The following is a 26,076-nucleotide window of genomic DNA, read 5'->3' on the forward strand; positions in this document are numbered from 1 at the left end:
GTGGGATTGGGATAGAGACCCTACACCAAGTGTGGGAATGAGGGGTAACGTGAGTGAGTGTCACTCGGGCACTGTGGGATACGGAAAGTGACCCTACACCGAGTGTGGGAATGAGGGGTAAAGTTCGTGAGGATACTTCAGACATAGTAGGATAGGGATATAGACCCTACACAGAGTGTGGGAATGAGGGGTAATGTGTGTGAGGGTCCCTCGGACACAGTGTGATAGGCATAGAAACCCTACACAGTGTGGGAATGAGGTGTAACGTGTATGAGGGTACCTCGGACACAGGGGAATAGGGATAGAGACCCAGACTCTACCCAGAGTGTGTGAATGAGGTGTAACGTGTGTGAGGGTCCCTCGGACACAGGGGAATAGGGATAGGTACCCAGAACCTACACAGAGTGTGGGAATGAGGGGTAACGTGTATGAGGGTACCTCGGCCACAGGGGGATAGGGATAGAAACCCTACACAGTGTGGGAATGAGGGTAAATGAATGTGAGGGTCCCTCGGAAACAGTGGGATAGGGATAGAGACCCTGCACAGACTGTGGGAACGAGGGTAAATGAGTGTGAGGGTTCCTCGGACACAGTCGGATACGGATAGAGACCCAACAGCAAATGTGGGAATCAGGGGTAATGTGAGTGAGGGTCACTCGGACACAGTGGAATAGGGATAGAGACCCAGACCCTACACAGTGTGGGAATCAGCGGTTACGTATATGAGGGTCCCTCGGACACAGGGGGATAGGGATAGAGACCCTACACAGTTTGGGAATGAGGGTAAATGTATCTGAGGGTCCCTCAGACACAGTGGGATAGGAATAGTGACCCTACACTGACTGTGGGAATGAGGGGTAATGTGTGTGAGGGTCCCTTGGACACAGTGGGGTAGGGATAGAGACTCGACACAGAATATCGGAATGAGGGCTAATGTGTGTGAGGGTTCCTCGGACATAGTGGGATAGGGATACAGACCCTACCCAGAGTGTGGGAATGAGGGGTAATGTGTGTGAGGGTCCCTTCGACAGTGGGTTAGGGATAGAGACCCAACACCATGTGGGAATGAGGGGTAATGTGTGTGAGGGTCCCTCGGACACAGTGGGATAGGAATAGCGACCCTACACTGACTGTGGGAATGAGGGGTAATGTGAGTGAGGGTCTCTCGGACCCAGTGGGATAGGGATAGAGACCCTACACAGTGTGGGAATGAGGGTAATTGAATGTGAGCGTCCCTCAGACACAGTGGGATAGGGATAGAGACCCTACACCGAGAGTGGGAATGAGAGGTAATGTGCATGAGGATAGCTCAGACATAGTGGGATAGGGATACAGACCCTACACAGACTGTGGGAATGAGAGGTAACGTGTGTGAGGGTCCCTTGGACACAGTGGGGTAGGGATAGAGACTCGACACAGAATATCGGAATGAGGGCTAATGTGTGTGAGGGTTCCTCGGACATAGTGGGTTAGGGATAGAGACCCAACACCATGTGGGAATGAGGGGTAATGTGTGTGAGGGTCCCTCGGACACAGTGGGATAGGGATAGAGTCCCGACACAGACTGTGGGAATGAGGGGTAATGTGAGTGAGGGTCCCTCGGACACAGTAGGATAGGGATAGTGACGCTACACTGACTGTGGGAATGAGGGGTAATGTGTGTGAGGGTCCCTTGGACACAGTGGGATAGGGATACAGACCCTACACAGACTGTGGGAATGAGAGGTAATGTGTGTGAGGGTCCCTTGGACACAGCGGGATAGGGATAGAGACCCAACACCAAGTGTGGGAATGAGGTGTAACGTGAGTGTGGGTCACTCGGACACTGCGGGATAGGGATACAGACCCTACACTGAGTCTGGGAATGAGGGGTAAAGTGAGTGAGGGTCCCTCGGACACAGGGGCATAGGGATAGAGACCCTACACAGAGTGTGGGAATGAGGGGTAATGAGCGCGAGGGTCCCTCGGACACAGTGTGATAGGGATAGAGACCCGACACAGTGTGGGAATGAGGTGTAACGTGTATGAGGAACCCTCGGACACAGAGGAAGAGGGGTAGAGAACCAGACCCTGCACAGAGTGTGGGAATGAGGGGTAAAGTGTATGAGGGTCCCTCGGACACAGGGGGATAGGGATAGAGACCCAGACGCTACACGGAGTGTGGGAATGAGGGGTAAAGTGTATGAGGGTCCCTCAGACACAGGGGGATATGGATAGAAACCCTACACAGAGTGGGAATGAGGGTAAAAGAATGTGAGGGTCCCTCAACACAGTAGGATAGGGATAGAGACCCAACACAGACTGTGGGAAAGAGGGTAAATGAACGTGAGGGTCCCTCGGACACAATGGGATAGTGATAGAGACCCTACAGAGACTGTGGGTATGAGGGGTAATGTGTGTGAGGGTCCCTCGGACACAGTGTGATACGGATACAGACCCGACACAGTGTGTGAATGAGGTGTAACGTGTATGAGGGAACCTCGGACCAGAGGAAGAGGGATAGAGAACCAGACCCTACACAGAGTGTGAGAATGAGGTGTAAAGTGTATGAGGGTTCCTCGGACACAGGGGGATAGGGATAGTGACCCAGACCCTACAGAGACTGTGGGAATGAGGGGTAACGTGTATGAGGGTTCCTCGGACACAGGGGGAAAGGGGTAGAGACCCAGACCCTACAGAGACTGTGGGAATGAGGGGTAACGTGTATGAGGGTCCCTCGGACACAGGGGGATAGGGATAGAAACCCTACACAGTGTGGGAATGAGGGTAAATGAATGTGAGGATCCCTCGGAAACGGTGGGATGGGGATAGAGACCCTACACCGAGTGTGGAATGAGAGTATATGAGTGTGAGGGTCCCTCGGACACAGTGGAATAGGGATTCAGACCCTACACAGACTATTGGAATGAGGGGTAATGTGTGTGAGGGTCCCTTAGAGACAGTGGGATAGGGATACAGACCCTACACTGAGTGTGGGATTGAGGGGTAATGTGAGTGAGGGTCCCTCGGACACAGTGGGATAGGGATACAGACCCTACACTGAGTGTGGGATTGAGGGGTAATGTGAGTGAGGGTCCCTCGGACACAGTGGGATGGGGATAGAGACCCTGCCCTGAGTGTGGAATGAGGGTAAATATATGTGAGGGTTCCTCGGACACAGCGGGATAGGGATAGAGACCCTACACCGAGTGTGGAATGAGGGTAAATATATGTGAGGGTTCCTCGGACACAGCGGGATAGGGAAAGAGACCCGACACCAAGTGTGGGAATGAGGTGTAACGTGAATGAGGGTCATCGGACACTGCGGGATAGGGATACAGACCCTACACTGAGTCTGGGAATGAGGGGTAAAGTGAGTGAGGGTCCCTCGGACACAGTGGCATAGGGATAGAGACCCGACACAGTGTGGGAATGAGGTGTAACGTGTATGAGGGAACCTCGGACACAGGGGAAGAGGGATAGAGACCCAGACCCTACACAGAGTGTGGGAATGGGTAAAGTGTATGAGGGTCCCTCGGACACAGCGGGAAAGGGGTAGAGACCCAGATCCTACACAGAGTGTGGGAATGAGGTGTAACGTGTGTGAGGGTCCCTCGGACACAGGGGGATAGGGATAGAGACCCAGATCCTACACAGAGTGTGGGAATGAGGGGTAATGTGTATGAGGGTCCCTCGGACACAGGGGGATAGGGATAGAAACCCTACACAGTGTGGGAATGAGGGTAAATGAATGTGAGGGTCCCTCGACACAGTGGGATAGGGATAGAGACCTGACACAGACTGTGCGAATGAGGGGACATGTGAGAGGGTCCCTCGGACACAGTGGGATAGGGATACAGACCCTACACTGAGTCTGGGAATGAGGGGTAAAGTGAGTGAGGGTCCCCCGGACACAGGGGCATAGGGATAGAGCCCCTACCCAGAGTATGGGAATGAGGGGTAATGAATGTGAGGGTCCCTCGGACACAGTGTGATAGGGATAGAGACCCAACACAGTGTGGGAATGAGGTGTAACGTGTATGAGGTACCCTCGGACCAGAGGAAGAGGGATAGAGAACCAGACCCTGCACAGAGTGTGGGAATGAGGGGTAAAGTGTATGAGGGTCCCTCGGACACAGGGGGATAGGGATAGTGACCCAGACCCTACACAGAGCGTGGGAATGAGGGGTAAAGTGTATGAGGGTCCCTCAGACACAGGGGGATATGGATAGAAACCCTACACAGTGTGGGAATGAGGGTAAATGAATGTGAGGGTTCCTCAGACACAGTGGGATTGGGATAGAGACCCTACACCAAGTGTGGGAATGAGGGGTAACGTGAGTGAGTGTCACTCGGGCACTGTGGGATACGGAAAGTGACCCTACACTGAGTGTGGGAATGAGGGGTAAAGTTCGTGAGGATACTTCAGACATAGTAGGATAGGGATATAGACCCTACACAGAGTGTGGGAATGAGGGGTAATGTGTGTGAGGGTCCCTCGGACACAGTGTGATAGGCATAGAAACCCTACACAGTGTGGGAATGAGGTGTAACGTGTATGAGGGTACCTCGGACACAGGGGAATAGGGATAGAGACCCAGACTCTACACAGAGTGTGTGAATGAGGTGTAACGTGTGTGAGGGTCCCTCGGACACAGGGGAATAGGGATAGGTACCCAGAACCTACACAGAGTGTGGGAATGAGGGGTAACGTGTATGAGGGTACCTCGGCCACAGGGGGATAGGGATAGAAACCCTACACAGTGTGGGAATGAGGGTAAATGAATGTGAGGGTCCCTCGGAAACAGTGGGATAGGGATAGAGACCCTGCACAGACTGTGGGAACGAGGGTAAATGAGTGTGAGGGTTCCTCGGACACAGTCGGATACGGATAGAGACCCAACAGCAAATGTGGGAATCAGGGGTAATGTGAGTGAGGGTCACTCGGACACAGTGGAATAGGGATAGAGACCCAGACCCTACACAGTGTGGGAATCAGCGGTTACGTATATGAGGGTCCCTCGGACATAGGGGGATAGGGATAGAGACCCTACACAGTGTGGGAATGAGGGTAAATGTATCTGAGGGTCCCTCGACACAGTGGGATAGGAATAGTGACCCTACACTGACTGTGGGAATGAGGGGTAATGTGTGTGAGGGTCCCTTGGACACAGTGGGGTAGGGATAGAGACTCGACACAGAATATCGGAATGAGGGCTAATGTGTGTGAGGGTTCCTCGGACATAGTGGGATAGGGATACAGACCCTACCCAGAGTGTGGGAATGAGGGGTAATGTGTGTGAGGGTCCCTTGGACACAGTGGGTTAGGGATAGAGACCCAACACCATGTGGGAATGAGGGGTAATGTGTGTGAGGGTCCCTCGGACACAGTGGGATAGGAATAGCGACCCTACACTGACTGTGGGAATGAGGGGTAATGTGAGTGAGGGTCTCTCGGACCCAGTGGGATAGGGATAGAGACCCTACACAGTGTGGGAATGAGGGTAATTGAATGTGAGCGTCCCTCAGACACAGTGGGATAGGGATAGAGACCCTACACCGAGTGTGGGAATGAGAGGTAATGTGCATGAGGATAGCTCAGACATAGTGGGATAGGGATAGAGACCCAACACCAAGTGTGGGAATGAGGTGTAATGTGAGTGAGGGTCCCTCGGACACAGTGAGAAAGGGATAGAGACCCTACACCGAGTGTGGAATGAGGGTAAATATGTGTGAGGGTTCCTCGGACACAGCGGGATAGGGATAGAGACCCAACACCAAGTGTGGGAATGAGGTGTAACGTGAGTGTGGGTCACTCGGATACTGCGGGATAGGGATACAGACCCTACACTGAGTCTGGGAATGAGGGGTAAAGTGAGTGAGGGTCCCTCGGACACAGGGGCATAGGGATAGAGACCCTGCCCAGAGTGTGGGAATGAGGGGTAATGAGCGCGAGGGTCCCTCGGACACAATGTGATAGGGATAGAGACCCGACACAGTGTGGGAATGAGATGTAACGTGTATGAGGTACCCTCGGACCAGAGGAAGAGGGATAGAGAACCAGACCCTGCACAGAGTGTGGGAATGAGGGGTAAAGTGTATGAGGGTCCCTCAGACACAGGGGGATAGGGATAGTGACCCAGACCCTACACAGAGCGTGGGAATGAGTGGTAAAGTCTATGAGGGTCCCTCGGACACAGGGGGATAGGGATAGAGACCCAGACGCTACACGGAGTGTGGGAATGAGGGGTAAAGTGTATGAGGGTCCCTCAGACACAGGGGGATATGGATAGAAACCCTACACAGAGTGGGAATGAGGGTAAAAGAATGTGAGGGTCCCTCAACACAGTAGGATAGGGATAGAGACCCAACACAGACTGTGGGAAAGAGGGTAAATGAACGTGAGGGTCCCTCGGACACAATGGGATAGTGATAGAGACCCTACAGAGACTGTGGGTATGAGGGGTAATGTGTGTGAGGGTCCCTCGGACACAGTGTGATACGGATAGAGACCCGACACAGTGTGTGAATGAGGTGTAACGTGTATGAGGGAACCTCGGACCAGAGGAAGAGGGATAGAGACCCAGACCCTACACAGAGTGTGAGAATGAGGGGTAAAGTGTATGAGGGTTCCTCGGACACAGGGGGAAAGGGGTAGAGACCCAGATCCTACACAGAGTGTGGGAATGAGGGGTAACGTGTATGAGGGTCCCTCGGACACAGGGGGATAGGGATAGAAACCCTACACAGTGTGGAATGAGAGTATATGAGTGTGAGGGTCCCTCGGACACAGTGGAATAGGGATTCAGACCCTACACAGACTATTGGAATGAGGGGTAATGTGTGTGAGGGTCCCTCAGAGACAGTGGGATAGGGATACAGACCCTACACTGAGTGTGGGATTGAGGGGTAATGTGAGTGAGGGTCCCTCGGACACAGTGGGATGGGGATAGAGACCCTACACCGAGTGTGGAATGAGGGTAAATATATGTGAGGGTTCCTCGGACACAGCGGGATAGGGAAAGAGACCCGACACCAAGTGTGGGAATGAGGTGTAACGTGAATGAGGGTCATCGGACACTGCGGGATAGGGATACAGACCCTACACTGAGTCTGGGATTGAGGGGTAAAGTGAGTGAGGGTCCCTCGGACACAGTGGCATAGGGATAGAGACCCGACACAGTGTGGGAATGAGGTGTAACGTGTATGAGGGAACCTCGGACACAGGGGAAGAGGGATAGAGACCCAGACCCTACACAGAGTGTGGGAATGGGTAAAGTGTATGAGGGTCCCTCGGACACAGCGGGAAAGGGGTAGAGACCCAGATCCTACACAGAGTGTGGGAATGAGGGGTAATGTGTATGAGGGTCCCTCGGACACAGGGGGATAGGGATAGAAACCCTACACAGTGTGGGAATGAGGGTAAATGAATGTGAGGGTCCCTCGACACAGTGGGATAGGGATAGAGACCTGACACAGACTGTGCGAATGAGGGGACATGTGAGAGGGTCCCTCGGACACAGTGGGATAGGGTTAGAGACCCTACACTGAGTGTGGAATGAGGGTAAATGAGTGTGAGGGTCCCTCGGACATAGTGGGATAGGGATAGAGACCCTACACCATGTGTGCAATGAGGGGTAACGTGAGTGAGGGTCACTCGGACACAGTGGGATAGGGATACAGACCCTGCACTGAGTCTGGGAATGACGGGTAATGTGAGTGAGGATTCGTTGGACATGGGGATAGGGATAGAGCCCCTACCCAGAGTATGGGAATGAGGGGTAATGTGAGTGAGGATTCGTTGGACACAGGGGCATAGGGATAGAGCCCCTACCCAGAGTATGGGAATGAGGGGTAATGAATGTGAGGGTCCCTCGGACACAGTGTGATAGGGATAGAGACCCGACACAGTGTGGGAATGAGGTGTAACGTGTATGAGGGAACCTCGGACCAGAGGAAGAGGGATAGAGAACCAGACCCTGCACAGAGTGTGGGAATGAGGGGTAAAGTGTATGAGGGTCCCTCGGACACAGGGGGATAGGGATAGAGACCCAGACACAACACAGAGCGTGGGAATGAGGGGTAAAGTGTATGAGGGTCCCTCGGACACAGGGCGATATGGATAGAAACCCTACACAGTGTGGGAATGAGGGTAAATGAATGTGAGGGTTCCTCAGACACAGTGGGATTGGGATAGAGACCCTACACCAAGTGTGGGAATGAGGGGTAACGTGAGTGAGTGTCACTCGGGCACTGTGGGATACGGAAAGTGACCCTACACCGAGTGTGGGAATGAGGGGTAAAGTTCGTGAGGATACTTCAGACATAGTAGGATAGGGATATAGACCCTACACAGAGTGTGGGAATGAGGGGTAATGTGTGTGAGGGTCCCTCGGACACAGTGTGATAGGCATAGAAACCCTACACAGTGTGGGAATGAGGTGTAACGTGTATGAGGGTACCTCGGACACAGGGGAATAGGGATAGAGACCCAGACTCTACACAGAGTGTGTGAATGAGGTGTAACGTGTGTGAGGGTCCCTCGGACACAGGGGAATAGGGATAGGTACCCAGAACCTACACAGAGTGTGGGAATGAGGGGTAACGTGTATGAGGGTACCTCGGCCACAGGGGGATAGGGATAGAAACCCTACACAGTGTGGGAATGAGGTGTAACGTGTATGAGGGTACCTCGGACACAGGGGAATAGGGATAGAGACCCAGACTCTACACAGAGTGTGTGAATGAGGTGTAACGTGTGTGAGGGTCCCTCGGACACAGGGGAATAGGGATAGGTACCCAGAACCTACACAGAGTGTGGGAATGAGGGGTAACGTGTATGAGGGTACCTCGGCCACAGGGGGATAAGGATAGAAACCCTACACAGTGTGGGAATGAGGGTAAATGAATGTGAGGGTCCCTCGGAAACAGTGGGATAGGGATAGAGACCCTGCACAGACTGTGGGAACGAGGGTAAATGAGTGTGAGGGTTCCTCGGACACAGTCGGATACGGATAGAGACCCAACAGCAAATGTGGGAATCAGGGGTAATGTGAGTGAGGGTCACTCGGACTCAGTGGAATAGGGATAGAGACCCAGACCCTACACAGTGTGGGAATCAGCGGTTATGTATATGAGGGTCCCTCGGACACAGGGGGATAGGGATAGAGACCCTACACAGTGTGGGAATGAGGGTAAATGTATCTGAGGGTCCCTCGGACACAGTGGGATAGGAATAGTGACCCTACACTGACTGTGGGAATGAGGGCTAATGTGTGTGAGGGTTCCTCGGACATAGTGGGATAGGGATACAGACCCTACCCAGAGTGTGGGAATGAGGGGTAATGTGTGTGAGGGTCCCTTGGACACAGTGGGTTAGGGATAGAGACCCAACACCATGTGGGAATGAGGGGTAATGTGTGTGAGGGTCCCTCGGACACAGTGGGATAGGAATAGCGACCCTACACTGACTGTGGGAATGAGGGGTAATGTGAGTGAGGGTCTCTCGGACCCAGTGGGATAGGGATAGAGACCCTACACAGTGTGGGAATGAGGGTAATTGAATGTGAGCGTCCCTCAGACACAGTGGGATAGGGTTAGAGACCCTCCACCGAGTGATGGTCCCTTGGACATAGTGGGATAGGGAAAGAGACCCTAAACAGAGTGCGGGAATCAGGAGTAATGTGCGTGAGGGACCCTCAATCTCAGTGTGATAGGACTAGAGACCCTACACGAACAGTTAGGATGAGGGTAAATGAGTGTGACAGCCCCCTCGGACACAGTGGGATAGGGATACAGACCCTACACCGAGACTGGGAATGAGGGTTAATGTGTGTGAAGGTCTCTCGGACCCAGTGGGATAGGGAAAGAGACCGTACACAGACTGTGGGAATGAGGGTAAATGAGTGTGAGGGTCCCTCGGACACAGTGGGATAGGGAAAGAGACCCTACACAGACTGGGAATGAGGGATAATGTGAGTGAGGGTCCCTTGGACACAGGGTCATAGGGATAGAGACCCTGCACCGAGTGTGGGAATGAGGGGTAATGAGTGTGAGATTCCCTCGGACACAGTGTGATAAGGATAGAGACCATACACAGTGTGGGAATGAGGGGTAATGTGAGTGAGCGTCCCTCGTACACAGTGGGATAGTGACAGAGACCCTACACAGACAGTGGGAACGAGGGTAAATGTGAGTGAGGGTCTCTCGGACACAGTGGGATAGTGATAGAGACCCAACACAGACTGTGGGAATGAGGGGTAATGTGAGTGAGGGTCCCTCGGACACAGTGGGATCAGGAAAGTGACTCTCCACAGCCTCTGTGCTAACGAATTACGCAGATTTACCACCCTCTGGCTAAAGAAATTCCCCCTCATCTCTGTTCTGAGAGACACCACTCTGGTCCTAGACTCCCCCTAACAAGAAACATCCTCTCCACATCCACTCTATCTCTGGAACTGTGAAGCAGGGACACTAATTTCAGCTCCATCATCCAACTTATCTGTAATACTGTATCTCTGTAATGCTAGTATATTTGAGAAAACTGAGGACAGTGCATTCTAAAGACAGTGACGCAGTAGCACAGCTGTTGGCATTACTATTACAGCACTGAAATCAGGTTGAATTCTGCCACTTTCTAGAAGGAGCCTCTATGTTCGCCCCATGGCCCCACGAGTCTCCCGAGTGCTCTGGTTTTCTCCAAGACCCTAAGGACATATAGGTTAGTAGGTTACTTGGTCACGTGGATATAATTGGGCAGTGCAGGCTCTTTGGGCCATGAGGGCCTGTTACCATGCTGTATCTTGAAATAGTCGAAACTTCCTCACCTCTCAGGGTGAAAGTAAAAATGCAGTAATGAATGCACTGCAAACTCACACACTTTAAGTGCAATGGACAATTAAAATTATATGTAACGCTTAAGCGACGGGCTGGTATATGTCTCGGGAGGAAAATTCCAGCCACTCACTAACCCCGCCTCCCATGTATGCAGATGTTGTGGAAAACAAGTTAACGCAGCATCGCACACACAATATCAAGTTCACACCTGATACAGTTATAGAATATACTTTAAGGACTTTACTAGAACTAAGTGATTCCTGGTGATACAGTATATATGAAGAAAAAGAAAATAAAATAAAAGGTGCCAACTTATCAAAGTTCAGTCAGTTTAGTGCGCATCGTTGGAACTCAACCATCGAACCATTCGACCCCTCGTCACCTTCCTCTGACCTCCACGTCCTCGCACCTGGGACCACCCGAAGTGGTCGACCGAGCAGTGCAGCGCACGTCCACCTTCTTCGGCGTCTTCTTCCTGACTCTCGAAAAGACCGCAAAATCCCAGCGCCCATACCCACAAGAAAAAAATAACATCCAACCCCACTGGTTAACAAATGAATACAATCCCTGTTATCAGCAATTCTAAACCTAAACAGGCTGCGAGAAGCTTCTGAGAAAGCTCTGCCAGACAACACTCTCTCACCAGTTAGCATAACAAAGAAGCAGTTTTACTTTTAACAAAGAAGCCATTTTGATTAACATACGCAGTACACATATATGGAATAGTTTAAATGAAATAGCCCTGTTTGAGTATGGCCTATTAGATTTCCTTCATCCCCTCAACAGCACAAGTCACTCTCGAACCGTGTCCAGGAACACTGACACCTCCTTTCCCTGGCTCCTTCCTTCGCCTGACCCAGCCGCTGGTGGGCCTGCTGCGGTTCCAGCCACACCTCTGCATGACCATGATGTCACCCAACACCGACCCTGCCTCAGTACATCTCCCACCGCTATTCTCAACGGTGCTGTCGTCACCTCAGGCATGATTCCCCATCGCCCACCAATGCGCACCCCGCACCCCCCCACCACAAACTCCAGTCCATGCATAAAACTGTCCCCGATTACCTTCACCCATCATCCTGTGATCAATTACCTGGATAACTAATTATTCAGCTGAAAGAGAGTCAAACTTTATTTTACATCTCAACACTGTGATCGCCTCCAAACATAGACTAACTCCACCTTCTCAGAGTGTTTTCTCTTCATTTTAACCTGTGTCTTCTTCCTCAGCCTTCAAGCCTGAAATTCTCTGCTGTAACCTCTCTGCCTCCCTATCTCCCTCCACTCCCTCGTGTTGTTTTATCACACCAGACGCCCAGACAAGTGTTAGATTACCAGCTCTAATACCTTGTGTGTCTTGGGTGCCAAATTTTGTTTGATAATATCTCCAGCAGGTGGCGGGGTGGAGATACATCCCTACCAAAGGAGATGTAAGGCACTCCCTCCCTCCACTCGCCTGCAGGTCACCTTCAGGCAAGATGTAGCACCTGCTTAGCTCCCTCCCCACCCTAACCGGGGTCATATGAAGCCAATGAAGCAGGTGGTGGATGGTCGTAGGGGCAGAGGTGCATATCACAAACTCTGGTTATGTGACCTCAGAAGCCAGGCAGACAATCTCTGAAAAGTATTGATAATGGCTGCGGACACCAGAAGACGGCAATGGCAAACCAGTTCTGTAGAAAAGCTTGCCGAGAGTAATCATGGTCATGGAAAGATCACGGTTGCCCACATCATACAACATGACACATAACGACCAAACAAATGTTCCTGAGATCCCTTCAGTGCTTTTCCCCCAACCTCAAGTGGGACTGAACACACCTATTAGCACTGCCCCTCTGCAACAATAATAAAACCTACTTCCTCTTACTGTCAAAGCATATAGTTCCTGAGATCCCTTCAGTGCTTTTCCCCCAACCTCAAGTGGGACTGAACACACCTATTAACACTGCCCCTCTGCAACAATAATAAAACCTACTTCCTCTTACTGTCAAAGCATATAGTTCACCCCCTTTGGAAAAAGCACTGAACAGACATTTTGGTATTGCCCCCTGCTTTCTAACACAGCACTTAGATCTTTCCAAAGGGCCAGAGTTGTCTGCCACAAAGTTAAACTTCTAATCAATATCCCGTGTTCGGCTTCTTGTTGTGAACAAGTAAACAGCGAGACCTTGTCGGTCCATGTTCAATAAATGTAAAACAATGGCATTATATTCATTAGTATAAAACCAAGCAACAGCAACTAAGTTATTTGCATCGCTGTGATAAAGATCAAGGAAGAATCCAGACCGGGTTTATTTTATCATTTAGTACATCAAACAACGAGTATGATCAATCAATCTTTGGATATTTGTCTACTCATAGAGTCAGTCTTCACAACAGTCAGTCTTTTTTTGGGTGTCTGGCATCTTTGTTCCCAGAAACCTTTAGACCACCTGTGTGAATTAACTTGTCCCAGCAAATGTATCTGAAAAACTATCACATGCAGTTAACGTCAACTAGCACAAGAACAGGATAAATGTTAGAAAGCAGTGCAGGCTGTTAGGAATGCAAAGGAGAATGACAGAAAGAACTCAAATTTATTCCTCGATCTTCGATTCCTGTGATAGACAACTCACTCACCTGCTACTCGTTGGTATCTTCTTTTAGTTCATAAGAATTGTGCACATGTTTGGAAATCCTTTGTAAATATTTTGAAATTTGAAAATCTTTTATAAATCAGAAATCCTCTGCGGGTGCTAAATGTGTGTTAAGCACTATTTCTCTAAATATAAATGTGCACCATTAAAAATAAAATAAACTGTGTGTAAACTACTTCGTTAGCTGGAAGTATTTCCTCCTTGGTGGTGCGGGGGGGGGGGAGAGGGACCTTCTGCCACAAGTAGTAGGTATTGGCAGCTAGACCTCACCACAGAGTCTGGACAGGGAAATAAACTAGTCTTTGAAGAGTAGGCTGATGCAGTATAACCTTCCTATAGTGAGGGTATCGGTAGTTACCTGTATCAGTGAACCCAATGCCATCACACCCTCTGCAAAAATAATAAAATCCACCTCACTGCACACAGTTAACCCCTGTAAAGTGTACTGACAGACACGTTGGCACTGCTCCTCTGCACAAATAACAATAAGTACATCCCCTTTCTCCATACAGCACGCAGTTGACCTGTATCGGCACGGACCAGAAGGGCCGAGATGCCCTGTTTCCGTGCTGTAATTGTTATATGGAAATTACTCACCCAGGGAACCCAGAATCAGAAGCAGAACCCTCATTTTGCCTGGTGACATTCTGAAAATCAAAGAGAAAATAAAATCAGAGGGAACTGAGTCACTGAGGGTCAGCACAAGTTTCAAACCTGGACAGGAGCTGAGGACCAAAACGATCACCCCCATGGTGGCTGAGACACATCTCTCTTACTAATACTTTTTAGACCTTCACTGAAACCTTACAGAGGTGTGATTCCCCCTCCCCACTCTCTCTCTGGGACCCTGCAGACAGGTGAGATCTCCCCCTCTCCCTCACTGCAATGCTACTAACAGAGGCGAGGTCTTCTACCTCTCCTCTCTGTGTGAGTATAGACATTTAGGGAGGGATGAGTTGGGAAGGAAAAGAGGGAAGCTCCATTTTCTTTCATTTACTTAATGAAGACCATTTCATTACTGCTTGCTTTCCATGTACATGATCCTTCTCCCTCTCACACACACACACACACACACGTTAAAACAAGGAACAAAATTCTGAGTTTGATCAGGGCTCAGAAATGATCACTGGCTTACCAAGTCCTGGGGCGAGGTGTCAACGTATGAGATAGAGGGAGGTGGGATGATGGGACCACTTCCACACTAACCAGCTCAGTTGGTGAGTGGTGTTAGACTCGGCGACAGCTCACTGACTACCTTATAAGTTGGTTTCCTGAGCGACTGGTGGGAGGGCTTGATGATGGCACTAGGTGTGTGACGGAAAATATGCAAAGCAGGTAACGTGCAACATGCACAAGATGCTGGAGGAACTCAGCAGGCAACACAGCATCGATGGAAAAGAGTAAACAGCCGAGACCCTTCATCAGCACTGGAGAAATAAAGATGAAAAGTCAGAGTAAGAAAATGTGGGGAAGGGAGGAAGAAACACAAGGTGATAGGCGAAACCAGGAGCAGGGAGAGGGGTGGTGAGCCACCCACCGACTGACCCAGATCCTGTGGAAGTGGTCCCACCTTCCCACCTTCACACGTCGACACCACCTTCTGAACGAAGAAATAACTCCACAGATTCCCTTCAAATATTTCATCCTTCGCCCTCAATCAATGACATCTAGTTCTACCTAACTTGCTTGCAATAAATTCCACTGCCATTTTCAGTCTTTTTTTTTTCGCTGGTCAATCTTTGATAGTCTCCCTCACTGTCCACTATGCCCCGAGTTTCGGTGCCATCTGCATATTTGCTGATCCAGTTTACCACATTATCATCTATATTAGTGATTTCTATGCTGAACAACAGACCCAGATCTCTGCAGTACACCACTCATCACAGGCCTCCAGTCAGAATGACAACCATATACTACATCCCATTCTCTGGCTTCTCCCGCTAAGCTAATCCAATTGACTACTTCATTCTGAACCTTCTGGACCAGACATGACCTACCATGCAAAAAGCCACGTTGACTATCTCCAGTCAAGCAATGTCTATCCAAGTACTTACATACTCTGTTTCTTAAAATACCTTCCAATGATTTACCACTACTGATGTCAGGCTCACCGACTTATAATATTCTTAGAGCCTTGCTTGAGCAATGGAACAAAGTTAGCTATACTCCGATCTATCAGTGCCTCACTCGTGGCTAAAGATATTTTATATTTCTCTGCCAGAGATCCTTCAGTTTCCTCCCATAAGGTCTAAAGGGACATTTGTCAGGCCCGGGGGATTTAATTTTCCTCAAAGCAGTCAGCAGTTCGTCTTCCATTATCCATAATCTCACTACTCTTTTGCCTCATTTCTATAGACTGTGCCTGTCTCCAAAGTAAACGCAGATGCAAAAAAAATTTTAGGATCTGCCCCATCTCTTTCAGCTCCATGCACAAATGACCACGCTGATCTTCAAAAGGACCAATTTTGCCCTTCGTTATATTGTTGCCCTAAGTACATCTGTGGAAGCCTTGGAATTGTCCTTCACCTTGTCTCAGAGCACACTCGTATCCTCAGCTCTGGAGAACTCCCATCCACTGCCACAAATCTCATAGTTCCCTTACCCCTGTTCATTTCTACCTCCTACCCAAGATCCGCAAATCAGACTGTCGGGTAGGTCTATTTTCTCTGTCTGCTCCTGCCCCACTGAACTCATGACCTCATACCCCGATACCCCCCCTTGGTTCAATCCCTTCCCACCTACATCGGCTCTCAGTAACTTTCAATTCCCTGGCCCTGACTGCCTCATTTTCACGATGCACAATACATTTCACAATGCAAAGGGTAGCCATGTTGCACCTGTGTGGGCCCCAGCTATGTCTGCCTCTGTTGTTGGCTACATAGAACAGTCTATGTTCAAAGCCTTCCCTGGTTATCCTCCCCAACTATTCCTCTGCTCATTGACCACTGCACTGGTGCTTCTTCATGCACCCATGCTGAGCTCTTCGATTTCATCAACGTTGCCTATAACTTCCACCCTGCCCTTATCCGTGGAGTTCTCTGCCCAATGAAGCAGTGGAGGCTGCCTCAGTAAATATATTTCAGACAAGGTTGGATAGATTTCTGCATGGTAGGGGAATTAAGGGTGATGGGGAAAAGGCAGGTAGGTGGAGACGAGTCCATGGCCAGATCAGCCATGATCTTATTGAATGACAGAGCAGGCTCGACAGGCCAGATGGCCGACTCCTGCTCCTATTTCTTATGTTTTTAAATTCACTTGTTCATCTCTGCACCTCCTCTTCCTTTCTCGATCTCTCTGTCTCCACCCCTGGAAACAAACTGTCAACTGACACCTTTTATAAGTCTACCGATTTGACAATACCTCTCCCTGCCCTATGTCCTGTAAAAATGTTTTTCATTTTTCTCAGTTCCCTTGTCTCCACCATAGGACATCAGAATTGGCCTCCTTCTTCAAAGAATGTGGTTTCCCTCCCTCCACTATTGACGCTGCCCTCACCAGTATCTCCTCTAATTCCCATACAATCTCGCTCGCCCTATCTACCCGCCACCTTGAATGACAGAGTTCCTCTTGAACTTGCTAACCATACCATCAGCCCCCACATCATCCTCTGCAGCTTCCACCACCTCCAAAGGGATTCCACCACTAAACATATCTTCACCTCCCAACTCCTCTCTGCTTTCTACAGGGATCACTCCCTCCACAATTCCCTTGTCCATTTGTCCTGCCCAGCACTTATCCCTGCAAGCGGCCTAAGAACTACATGTTCATATACCTCCTCCTTCACCTCCATTCAGGGCCCCAAACAATCTGTCCAGGTGAGGCAACACTTCACCTGCAAATCTGCCGGGGTCGTCTATAGTGTCTGGTGTTCCTGATGCAGCCTCTTCTACATTGGTGAAACCTGACGCCACCCACCATAAGTGGGACTTCCTGGTGACCCAACATTTTAATTCCAACCTGTCAGTCTATGGCCTCCTCGTGCTAAGACAAGGCCGATCTCAGGGTGTAGAAGCATCACCTTATATCCGTCTGGGTAGCCTCCAACCCGATGGCATGAATATCGATTTTTCCTTCCGATAAACTCCTCCCCCTTTCCTCGATTCCCCACTCTGATTTTGTACCTATCTATTGCTTCCTTCTGATGCCCCCTTCCCTTTCTCCCATTTCCACTCTCCCTTCCTGTCAGATTCCTTCTTCTCCAGCCCTTGACCTTTCCCACCCACCTGTCACCTTACAGCCAGCCTCCTTCCCCTCCCCAACTTTTTATTCTGGTGTCTTCCCCCTCCCCTCTCAGTCCTGCAGAAAGATCTCGGCCTGAAACCTTGACTGTGTACTCATTTCCATAGATGCTGCCTGACCTGCTGAGTTCCTCCAGCATCTTGTGTGTTGCTTCTTCTTTTATCCATCCTGATTTATTATATTTCTCAAACACCTCATTTGATCCTAACTGCCTATACCTGATATGTGCATCCTTTTTATTTATCAGTGCCCCAATATCCCTCCATGACTAAGGTTCCCTAAACCTGTTAGCCTTGTCTTTTATTCCTATGGGAACATGCATTTTCTGTGCTGTCAATATTTCATTTTTGAAAGCCTCCCGCTTATCAATACTTCCTGTGCTGGAAAAACAACCTATTCCAATCCATGCTAGCCAGATTTCATTAGCTCCATTAAATTGCATAACAAATTTCTGTGTCCATCTCTCTCTGTACTATGTCCCCACCCTATTCCATTAACTCCTCTCAATGCTTTCTCTGGGTGAATTTGCATCTGTGGCTTTCAACACATGATACCTGTGTGAGTGAAATGAACAGTACTCAGTCTGTGTGTTTCCTGTTGCAAACATGGTGTCAGAACAAGACAGGATTAAACTGCACAGTGTTTCTATTCAAACTCCAGTGGCTACAGAAAGCAGAGTAAATTACTATAAAACCATGATATAGGAGCAGAATTAGGCCACTCACTCCACCATGTCTACTCTGCCATTCCATCATGGCCGATTTATTATCCCTCTCAACCTCCTTCATCTGTCTTCCCCTCATAACTTTGATGACTAATCAAGAACCTATCTGCCTCTGCTTTAAATATACCCAATGACTTGGCCTCCACAGATTTCTGGCAATCAATTCCACAGATTCACCACCCTCCGGCTAAAGAAATTCCTGTTCGTCGCCATTCTAAAAGGATGCCCCTACATTCTGAGGCCATGCTCTCTGTTCTTAGACTTTCGCACCACAGGAAACATCCTCTCCACATCCACTCTATCAAGGCCTTTCACCACTTCAATAAGGTCACCTCTCATTCCTCAGAATTCCGGTGAATACAAGCCCAGAGCCATCAAACGCTCTTCATATGACAAGCTGTTCAATCCTGGAATCATTTCGTGAACCTCCTTTGAACCCTCTCCAGGTTCAGCGCATCCTTTTTAAGGGGCCCAAAACTGCAAGCGAGGCCTCTCCAGTGCTCTATAAAGTCTCAACATCCTTACTTTTATATTCTAGTCTTCTTGAAATGAATGCAAACACTGTATTTGCCTGCCTCACCACAGACTCATCCTGCAAATTAAACTTTAGGGAATCCTGCACAAGAACTCCCGTCCATTTGCACCTCAGTTTTTTGCACTCTCTCTCCATTGAGATAATAGTCAACCCTTTCATTTCTTCTGCCAAAGTGCATGACCATACACTTCCCGACACTATTCCATCAGCCATTTCTTGGCCCATTCTCCTAATCTAAGTCCTTCTATAGCCTCTCTACCACCTTTAAACTGCACGTCCCTACACATATCTTCTTATCGCCCGCAAACTTCGCAACAGACCCGTCAATTCCATCATCCAAATCATTGACACGTATCATAAAAGGAACAGACGCAGACCCCTGTGGAAACGCTAGTCGCCAGCAGCCAGCCAGAAAAGGCCCACGTTATTCCCACTCTTTGCCTCCTGCCAATCAGCCACTACTTTATCCATGTAGAACCTTGCCTGTGATACCAAGAACCTTCTCTCCAGTAATGGTAACTTCACACACTCCGTGACCCCTGACACCTGGAACTTCCACCATGCCACTATTGTCTTGCACCGTGAAGACCGATGCAAAATACTTATTCAGTTCATATGCAATTTCATTGTCCCCCATTACTCCCTCTCCAGCATCATTTCCCAGCAGTCTGATATCCACTCCCACCTACCTTTTACACTTTATCTGTCCGAAGAACCTTTTGGTATCCTCTTTAATATTACTGGCAAGCTTACTTTTGTATTCCATCTTTACCTTCTTAATGAATTTTTGTTGCCTTCTGCTGGTTTTTTAAAATGTTTCCCCAACCCCCTAACTTCCCACTAATTTTTGCTCTACTAAAAGCCCTCTCTTTGGCTTTTATGCTGGTTTTGACTTCTCTTGTTAGCCACGGTTGTGTCATCTTATCTTTAGAATACTTATTCCTCTTTGGGATGGATATATCCTGTGCCTTCCGAATTGCTTCCAGAAATTTCAGCTATTGCTGCTCTGCTGTCATCCCTGTTGATGCACCATCAATAACTCTCTGAGACGTGAGGCGAGATATTGGCTTTTATTGACTGGAAGAAAGAACAAGCAGCAATTGACCACCATGCTACATCCTGGAGACTGAGGGCAGGGCTCAGGCCTCAAACGCCTTTATACCGGGGTTTGTGGGAGGATCCATGGTCAGTGGGAGGAGCCACAGGAGCAGTCAGCAGGGGGCGTGTCCAGACAGGTATATGTAGTTCACCACACCTGTCATTGTTCTTTTTCAACCAATTCTGGCCAACTCCTCTCTCGTGCCTTTGTAATTCCCTTTACTCCACTCTAATACGGATATGAGGAGATGAGGAGGAATTCTTTTTGCCAGAGGGTGGTGAATCTGTGGAATTCATTGCTACAGAAGGCTGTGAAGGCCAAGTGATTGGGTACATCTAGAAGTGGAGGTTGATAGGCTCTTGATTAGCAAGGGTGTCAAACGTTATGGGGAAAAGGCAGGAGAATGGGGTTGGGGGGGGGGGTAACAAATCAGCCAAGACAGAATGGTGAAACAGACTCAAGGGGCTGAGTGGTCTAATTCTGCTCCTATGTTTCATGGTCTTATTATACATTGAGTGGCTAAATCTAAGAGGAGAGTTAATAACTCTGTTGAATAGAAGATCCTTCGGCTCAAAGTCTACAGCTCCCTGAAGCTGGCAACACAAGTAGGTAGGTTGATAAAAGCAAAGCCTACACTTACCTTCATCAGTCAGGGTGCTGAGTTTAAAAGTTGGGAAGACATGTTGCAGTTGGAAAATCATTGGTTCCACCACTTTTGGAATATTGTGCGCAGATCTGGCTTCCATATTACAGGAAGGTGGTGCAGAAGGGGTTCACCAGAATACTACCTGGATTAGGGAATATTAACATTAAGGAGAGGTTGGACAAACTTGGATCATTTTCTCTGAGGTGTTGAAGGATTAGAGGAGATGACAGAATGATTTGTCTTTGTTCTGGGGTGGAATACAAGAGGGCACAGCTTTAACATGAGGGTAAAGTTTAAAGAAAATTTATGACGATTGCTTTTTCAAGGAGTGGTAGGTCTCTAGGACATGGTGGTTGGAGAGGTAGCAGAGCAAACAGATACTGTGGCATTATGCAAAAGATTTTTGAACAGGCATCGGCAGGGAATGGACCATATGTAGGTAAGCGAGGCTAGTTTCGCTTGGTATCATTGTTGACATCAGCATTGTGGGTCGAATGGCCTGAACCTGTCCTGTTCAGTGTTTTGTGTTCCAGACACCCCCACGATGGGAAAAGAATTCATATTACCTACTCTATCACCTCATAACTTACTGTCATACCCAGTGAGGAAGGATGCCCAAGGATACACAGCAACATCAATCAGTTAAAAAGGCTGAGCGGAGGGTGGCAAATGGACACCCTTAATACAGACACTCAAGCTTCTCCACTTTCAGGAGGTAATTCATTAAGCCATACGGATTCGAAACAAGCCACTCAGCGTACCAAGTCCGTGAGAAAGCCATCTCGGATCAGAGTCTGCACTAACGCTGTACCTTCCCTACCACTGACGTTAGTATCACACTTCCATAATAGAGTCATAGAATACAGTGGCACAGAAACAGACCCTTCACCCATCTAGTCCGACCTGCACCCGGACCATTTCTTTCCATACCCCTCCCACCCAACACACATCTTAAAATGTTAAAATCAAACCCACAACTTGCGCTGGCAGCTAATTCCACACTCTCACCACTCTCTGAGTGAAGATGTTCCCCTTAAACATTTCACTTCCAACCTAAACCTACGACCTCTAGTGGTAAACTCACACGACCTCAGTGGAAGCTTGCTGACATTTACCCTCTCTATACCCCTCATGATTTTGTGTACCTCCATCAACTCTCCCTTCAATTGCTCAACCTCTCAATTACCTGCCGAGGGGCAGCAAGCTCTCACTACATTATTGTTTCGTTTATCGCACCATTCTCTGTAAACCCTGGCGGCTGTTGAAAGTGAAAATCCCAGATGATCAGCGATTTCCGAGACACCAATGTCAACATAGCGTGCCCACAACTCGCAAACCCTAACCCATACGTCTTTGGAATGCGGGAGAAAACCAGACTACCCGGACAAAACCTATGCAGTCACAGGGGAAAATGTACTGTACGTACTCCTCACAGAGAGCAGCAGTAATTGAATCCGATATACTCCATACAGAGAGCAGCGGTGATTGAAACCCGATGTTACACCTGGCACTGCAATAGCTAACCACTAGGTTACTGTGCCTCTCTGAGGTAAAGAAAGCATGCAGCAAACAACGCTTTACTGTACAGGGGTTTATACGTTCTGCCCGTGACCACATTGGTTTCCTCCGGGTGCTCCAGTTTCCTCCCACAGTCCACAAGATGGCCCAGTCATCGAAAACTATCCCGTGATTAGGCCAGGATGAAATCGGGGGATTGCTGGGTAGCATGGCTCAAAGAGCCAGAAGGGCCTATTCACGATGTATATTAAATAGACTCGCCTTCGCTGATTGAGGCATTGAGTATCGGAGTTACTGTTGTATAAAACTCTGGTCAAGCCACACTTGCCCTGGTCACCCCATCACAGAGGGGGCAGAAGGGGTCACCAGGACGCCACCTGTATTAGAGGGCATGAGTTGTAAGTAGAGTTTGGAGAAACTTGGGATGCTCTCTCTGGAGTGTCGGAGGCCGTGGAGACCTGATAGAGGTTTATAATAGACAATAGAGGTAGTGTTAGAGATTGTGGTGGCATTAGCAATGATCTTTCAAAAATCATTGGACTCTGGCATGGTGCCAGAGAACTGGAAAATTGCAAATGTCACTCCACTCTTTAAGAAAGGAGGGAGGCAGCAGAAAGGAAATTACAGAGCAGTTAGCCTGACCTCTGTGGTAGGGAAGATGTTGGAGTCCATTGTTAAAGATGAGGTTATGGAGTACTTGGTGACACAGGAGAAGATAGTACAAAGTCAGCATGGTTTCCTTCAGGGAAAATCTTGCCTGAACAACCTGTTGGAATTCTTTGAGGACAGTAGGATAGACAAAGGGATGCAGTGGATGTTATATATCCACTGGTGCAGAGCCAACAACCTGTCTCTGAATGTGAATAAAAGAGATGTTACACAAGGAAATCTGCAGATGCTGGAAATTCAAACAACAACAACACACAAAATGCTGGTGGAACACAGCAGGCCGGGCAGCATCGATAGGGAGAAGAGCTGTCGACGTTTCGGGCCGAGACCCTTCGTCAGAACTAACTGAAAGGAGAGATAGTAAGAGATTTGAAAGTAGTGGGAAGGGGAGGGGGAATGCGAAATGATAGGAGAAGACTGGAGGGGGTGGGATGAAGCTAAGAGCTGGAAAGGTGATTGGCGAAAGTGATACCGAGCTGGAGAAGGGAAAGAATCATGGAACGGGAGGCCTAGGGAGAAAGAAAGGGGGAGGGGAGCACCAGAGGGAGATGAAGAACAGGCAGAGTGATGGGTAAAGAGAGAGGAAAAAAAACTAAATATATCAGGGATGGGGTAAGAAGGGGAGGGGAGCATTCCATTCCCATTCTGATATGTCTATCCATGGCCTCCTCTACTGTCAAGATGAAGCCACACTCAGGTTGGAGGAACAACGCTTTATATACCAGCTGGATAGCCTCCAACCGGATGACATGAACATTGACTTCTCTAGCTGCCGTTAATGCCCCTCCTCCCCTTCTTACCCCATCCCTAATATATTTAGTTGTTTTTTTTCCTCTTTCTCTGCCCATCGCTCTGCCTGTTCTACATCTCTCTCTGGTGCTCCCCCTTTCTTTCTCCCTAAGCCTCCCCTTCCATGATTCTTTCACTTCTCCAGCTCGGTATCTCTTTCGCCAATCACCTTTCCAGCTCTCAGCTTCACCCCACCCCCTCCGGTCTTCTCCTATCATTTCGCATTTCCCTCTTCCCCTCCTACTTTCAAATCTCTTACTATCTTTCCTTTCAGTTAGTCCTGACAAAGGGTCTCAGCCCAAAACTTTGACTGTACTTCTTCCTATAGATGCTGCCTGGCCTGCTGGGTTCCTCCAGCATTTTGTGTGTGTTGCTTTGGATTTCCAGCATCTGCAGATTGTCTCGTGTCTGTGAGTCTTCTCCTGCTCCTATTTCTATGTTCTGACATTATTTGTTGTACAAGATGTTGGTGAGGCCAGATTTGGAATACTATGCTCAGGTTTAGTCACACTGCGACAGGAACAATATCATGAAGCTGGACGGAGTGCAGAGGAGATTTACCAGGATGTTGCCAGGACTCGTGGGACTGAGTTATGGACAGAGGGTGAGCAGGTTGGGACTTTTTGTTTTGTCCCCATTGGAGTGTAGGAGAATGAGTGGTCATCTTATAGAGGTGTAGACAATCATGAGGGACATACACTCAGAGGCGGAGGGGTCTCGGGAGGTAATTCTAGAGCAGAGGGTCATGGTGGACAGTGTTGTAGAGATTAATTCAGGGTAATAGGGGCAGGGATGGGACAGCAGTGATATCTCAGTGGGGAGTGAGACCAGAGGAAATGTTCACCCTCCCACTCAGCTCCATCTCTCACCTCAGCCTGGTTTCCATCTGTTGTTCAATGTTCCCCTGTGGCTCCTCACCAGACGTTGCCTCTGCCTCTGACACGGAGAGTCCATCGCTCTCAGTCTGACACCTTCCTGTAACAGACCCATCATCAGTGGACTCTGACCATTGGGACTCTGCCCACCTCAGACTCGTCCCTCACCCTCAGGAGCTCCCCCTCAACACACCGTCCCTCACCCTCGGGAGCTCCCTCTCAACACACCGTCCCTCACCCTCGGGAGCTCCCCCTCAACACTGTCCCTCACCCTCGGGAGCTCCCTCTCAACACCGTCCCTCACCCTCGGGAGCTCCCTCTCAACACACCATCCCTCACCCTCGGGAGCCCCCTCTCGACACACCGTCCCTCACCCTCGGGAGCACCCTCTCAACACACCGTCCCTCACCCTCGGGAGCTCCCTCTCGACACACCGTCCCTCACCCTCGGGAGCACCCTCTCAACACACCGTCCCTCACCCTCGGGAGCTCCCTCTCGACACACCATCCCTCACCCTCAGGAGCTCCCTCTCAACACACCATCCCTCACCCTCGGGAGCTCCCTCATCCCAGACTATACTGGAGCTCACTCAGATCCATCCCTCACCCCAGAAAGCACCCTCATGTCAGACCCTTCCACTGCTTCAGAAGTTCCCTTAATCTGAGGAGCTCCTAAAGCCTCAGAACCCCATCCATGATCCCTCACCCCAAGATCCCCTCTAACCTCAGGAGCTCCCTTGTCATCAGACCCTCCCCTCTACCTCAGAAACTCCTTCAATTACCATAAGCTCCCTCACCTTCAGTAAAACCCTTAGCTCAGCCACTTCCTCAAGCTCAATTCGACCCTCAGCGTCAAACCTCTCACCCCAAAACGCTCACTGCATCACAGGAGCTCCCTCATTCTAGATGCAGACCTCAGAGCTTGTGGTAGGTTCAGAGGTGAGGGACAGCCGGAGAGGAGGGAGCTTTGGCCACAATGAGGATCCATGTGTCCCTGCAGATTCTCAGCCCCCACAGGAGTTGAGGTGGTCGTCTCCCTCAGTCTGTCACATCTTAAGGAATTCCCTCACTTTGTTTGCACACTGGTCAGGTGAGCTAAGCAATGACTCGGGGTGCTCCCTCCTTCCCTTCCCACCATCCCTCTATCCCTTTCCCCTTACTTCCCCCCTCTACCTTTCATGAAAGAGGGACCTAAAGGGGAAGATCGAGGTGGCTAAAGAGGAATACGGGAGGGAGCTGGAGAACAAGCTCGGGCAGAGCAGCACAAGAGGTGTGGAGAGGCACGAGAAACATCACTGGCTTCCATCAGCTGAGCTGTCGAGCCTCAGAATGAGTGAATGAGTTAAACCAATTCTTCAATAGCTTTGATAACTGCCCTCCTGTTCACACACCGCCCTCAGGACAGCAGTCCAGGTGCCGAGGCACCCAACTCCTCCCCCTCCTGTTCAACACGTAGATGAATACAGGCCACCACTGTCTACATCCCCTCCTTGCCCTGTACCTACCATCCACACCTCCACATACCAGCCACG

General features: G+C 49.4%; 1 protein-coding gene across 2 annotated transcripts in view; it reads right to left on the reverse strand.

Moving 5' to 3' along the window:
* The window catches only part of LOC132388155 (uncharacterized), a 306,739-nt gene that overhangs the window by 272,600 nt on the left and 8,063 nt on the right, over positions 1-26,076 (reverse strand). The window contains exons 2-4 of one of the 2 annotated variants that reach the window (XM_059960505.1): positions 24,540-24,645; positions 20,689-20,836; positions 14,049-14,098 (exon numbers count right to left, since the gene is read on the reverse strand). In XM_059960505.1, the coding sequence (XP_059816488.1) occupies positions 14,049-14,097 (49 nt within the window). In that variant the 5' untranslated portion in view covers position 14,098; positions 20,689-20,836; positions 24,540-24,645. Of the gene's footprint in view, positions 1-14,048; positions 14,099-20,688; positions 20,837-24,539; positions 24,700-26,076 lie in introns of those variants that run through there. The other variant, XM_059960503.1, reaches the window with a different exon arrangement.

Source organism: Hypanus sabinus, unplaced genomic scaffold (assembly GCF_030144855.1).
Source record: "Hypanus sabinus isolate sHypSab1 unplaced genomic scaffold, sHypSab1.hap1 scaffold_272, whole genome shotgun sequence".
Classification (NCBI taxonomy): domain Eukaryota; kingdom Metazoa; phylum Chordata; class Chondrichthyes; order Myliobatiformes; family Dasyatidae; genus Hypanus; species Hypanus sabinus.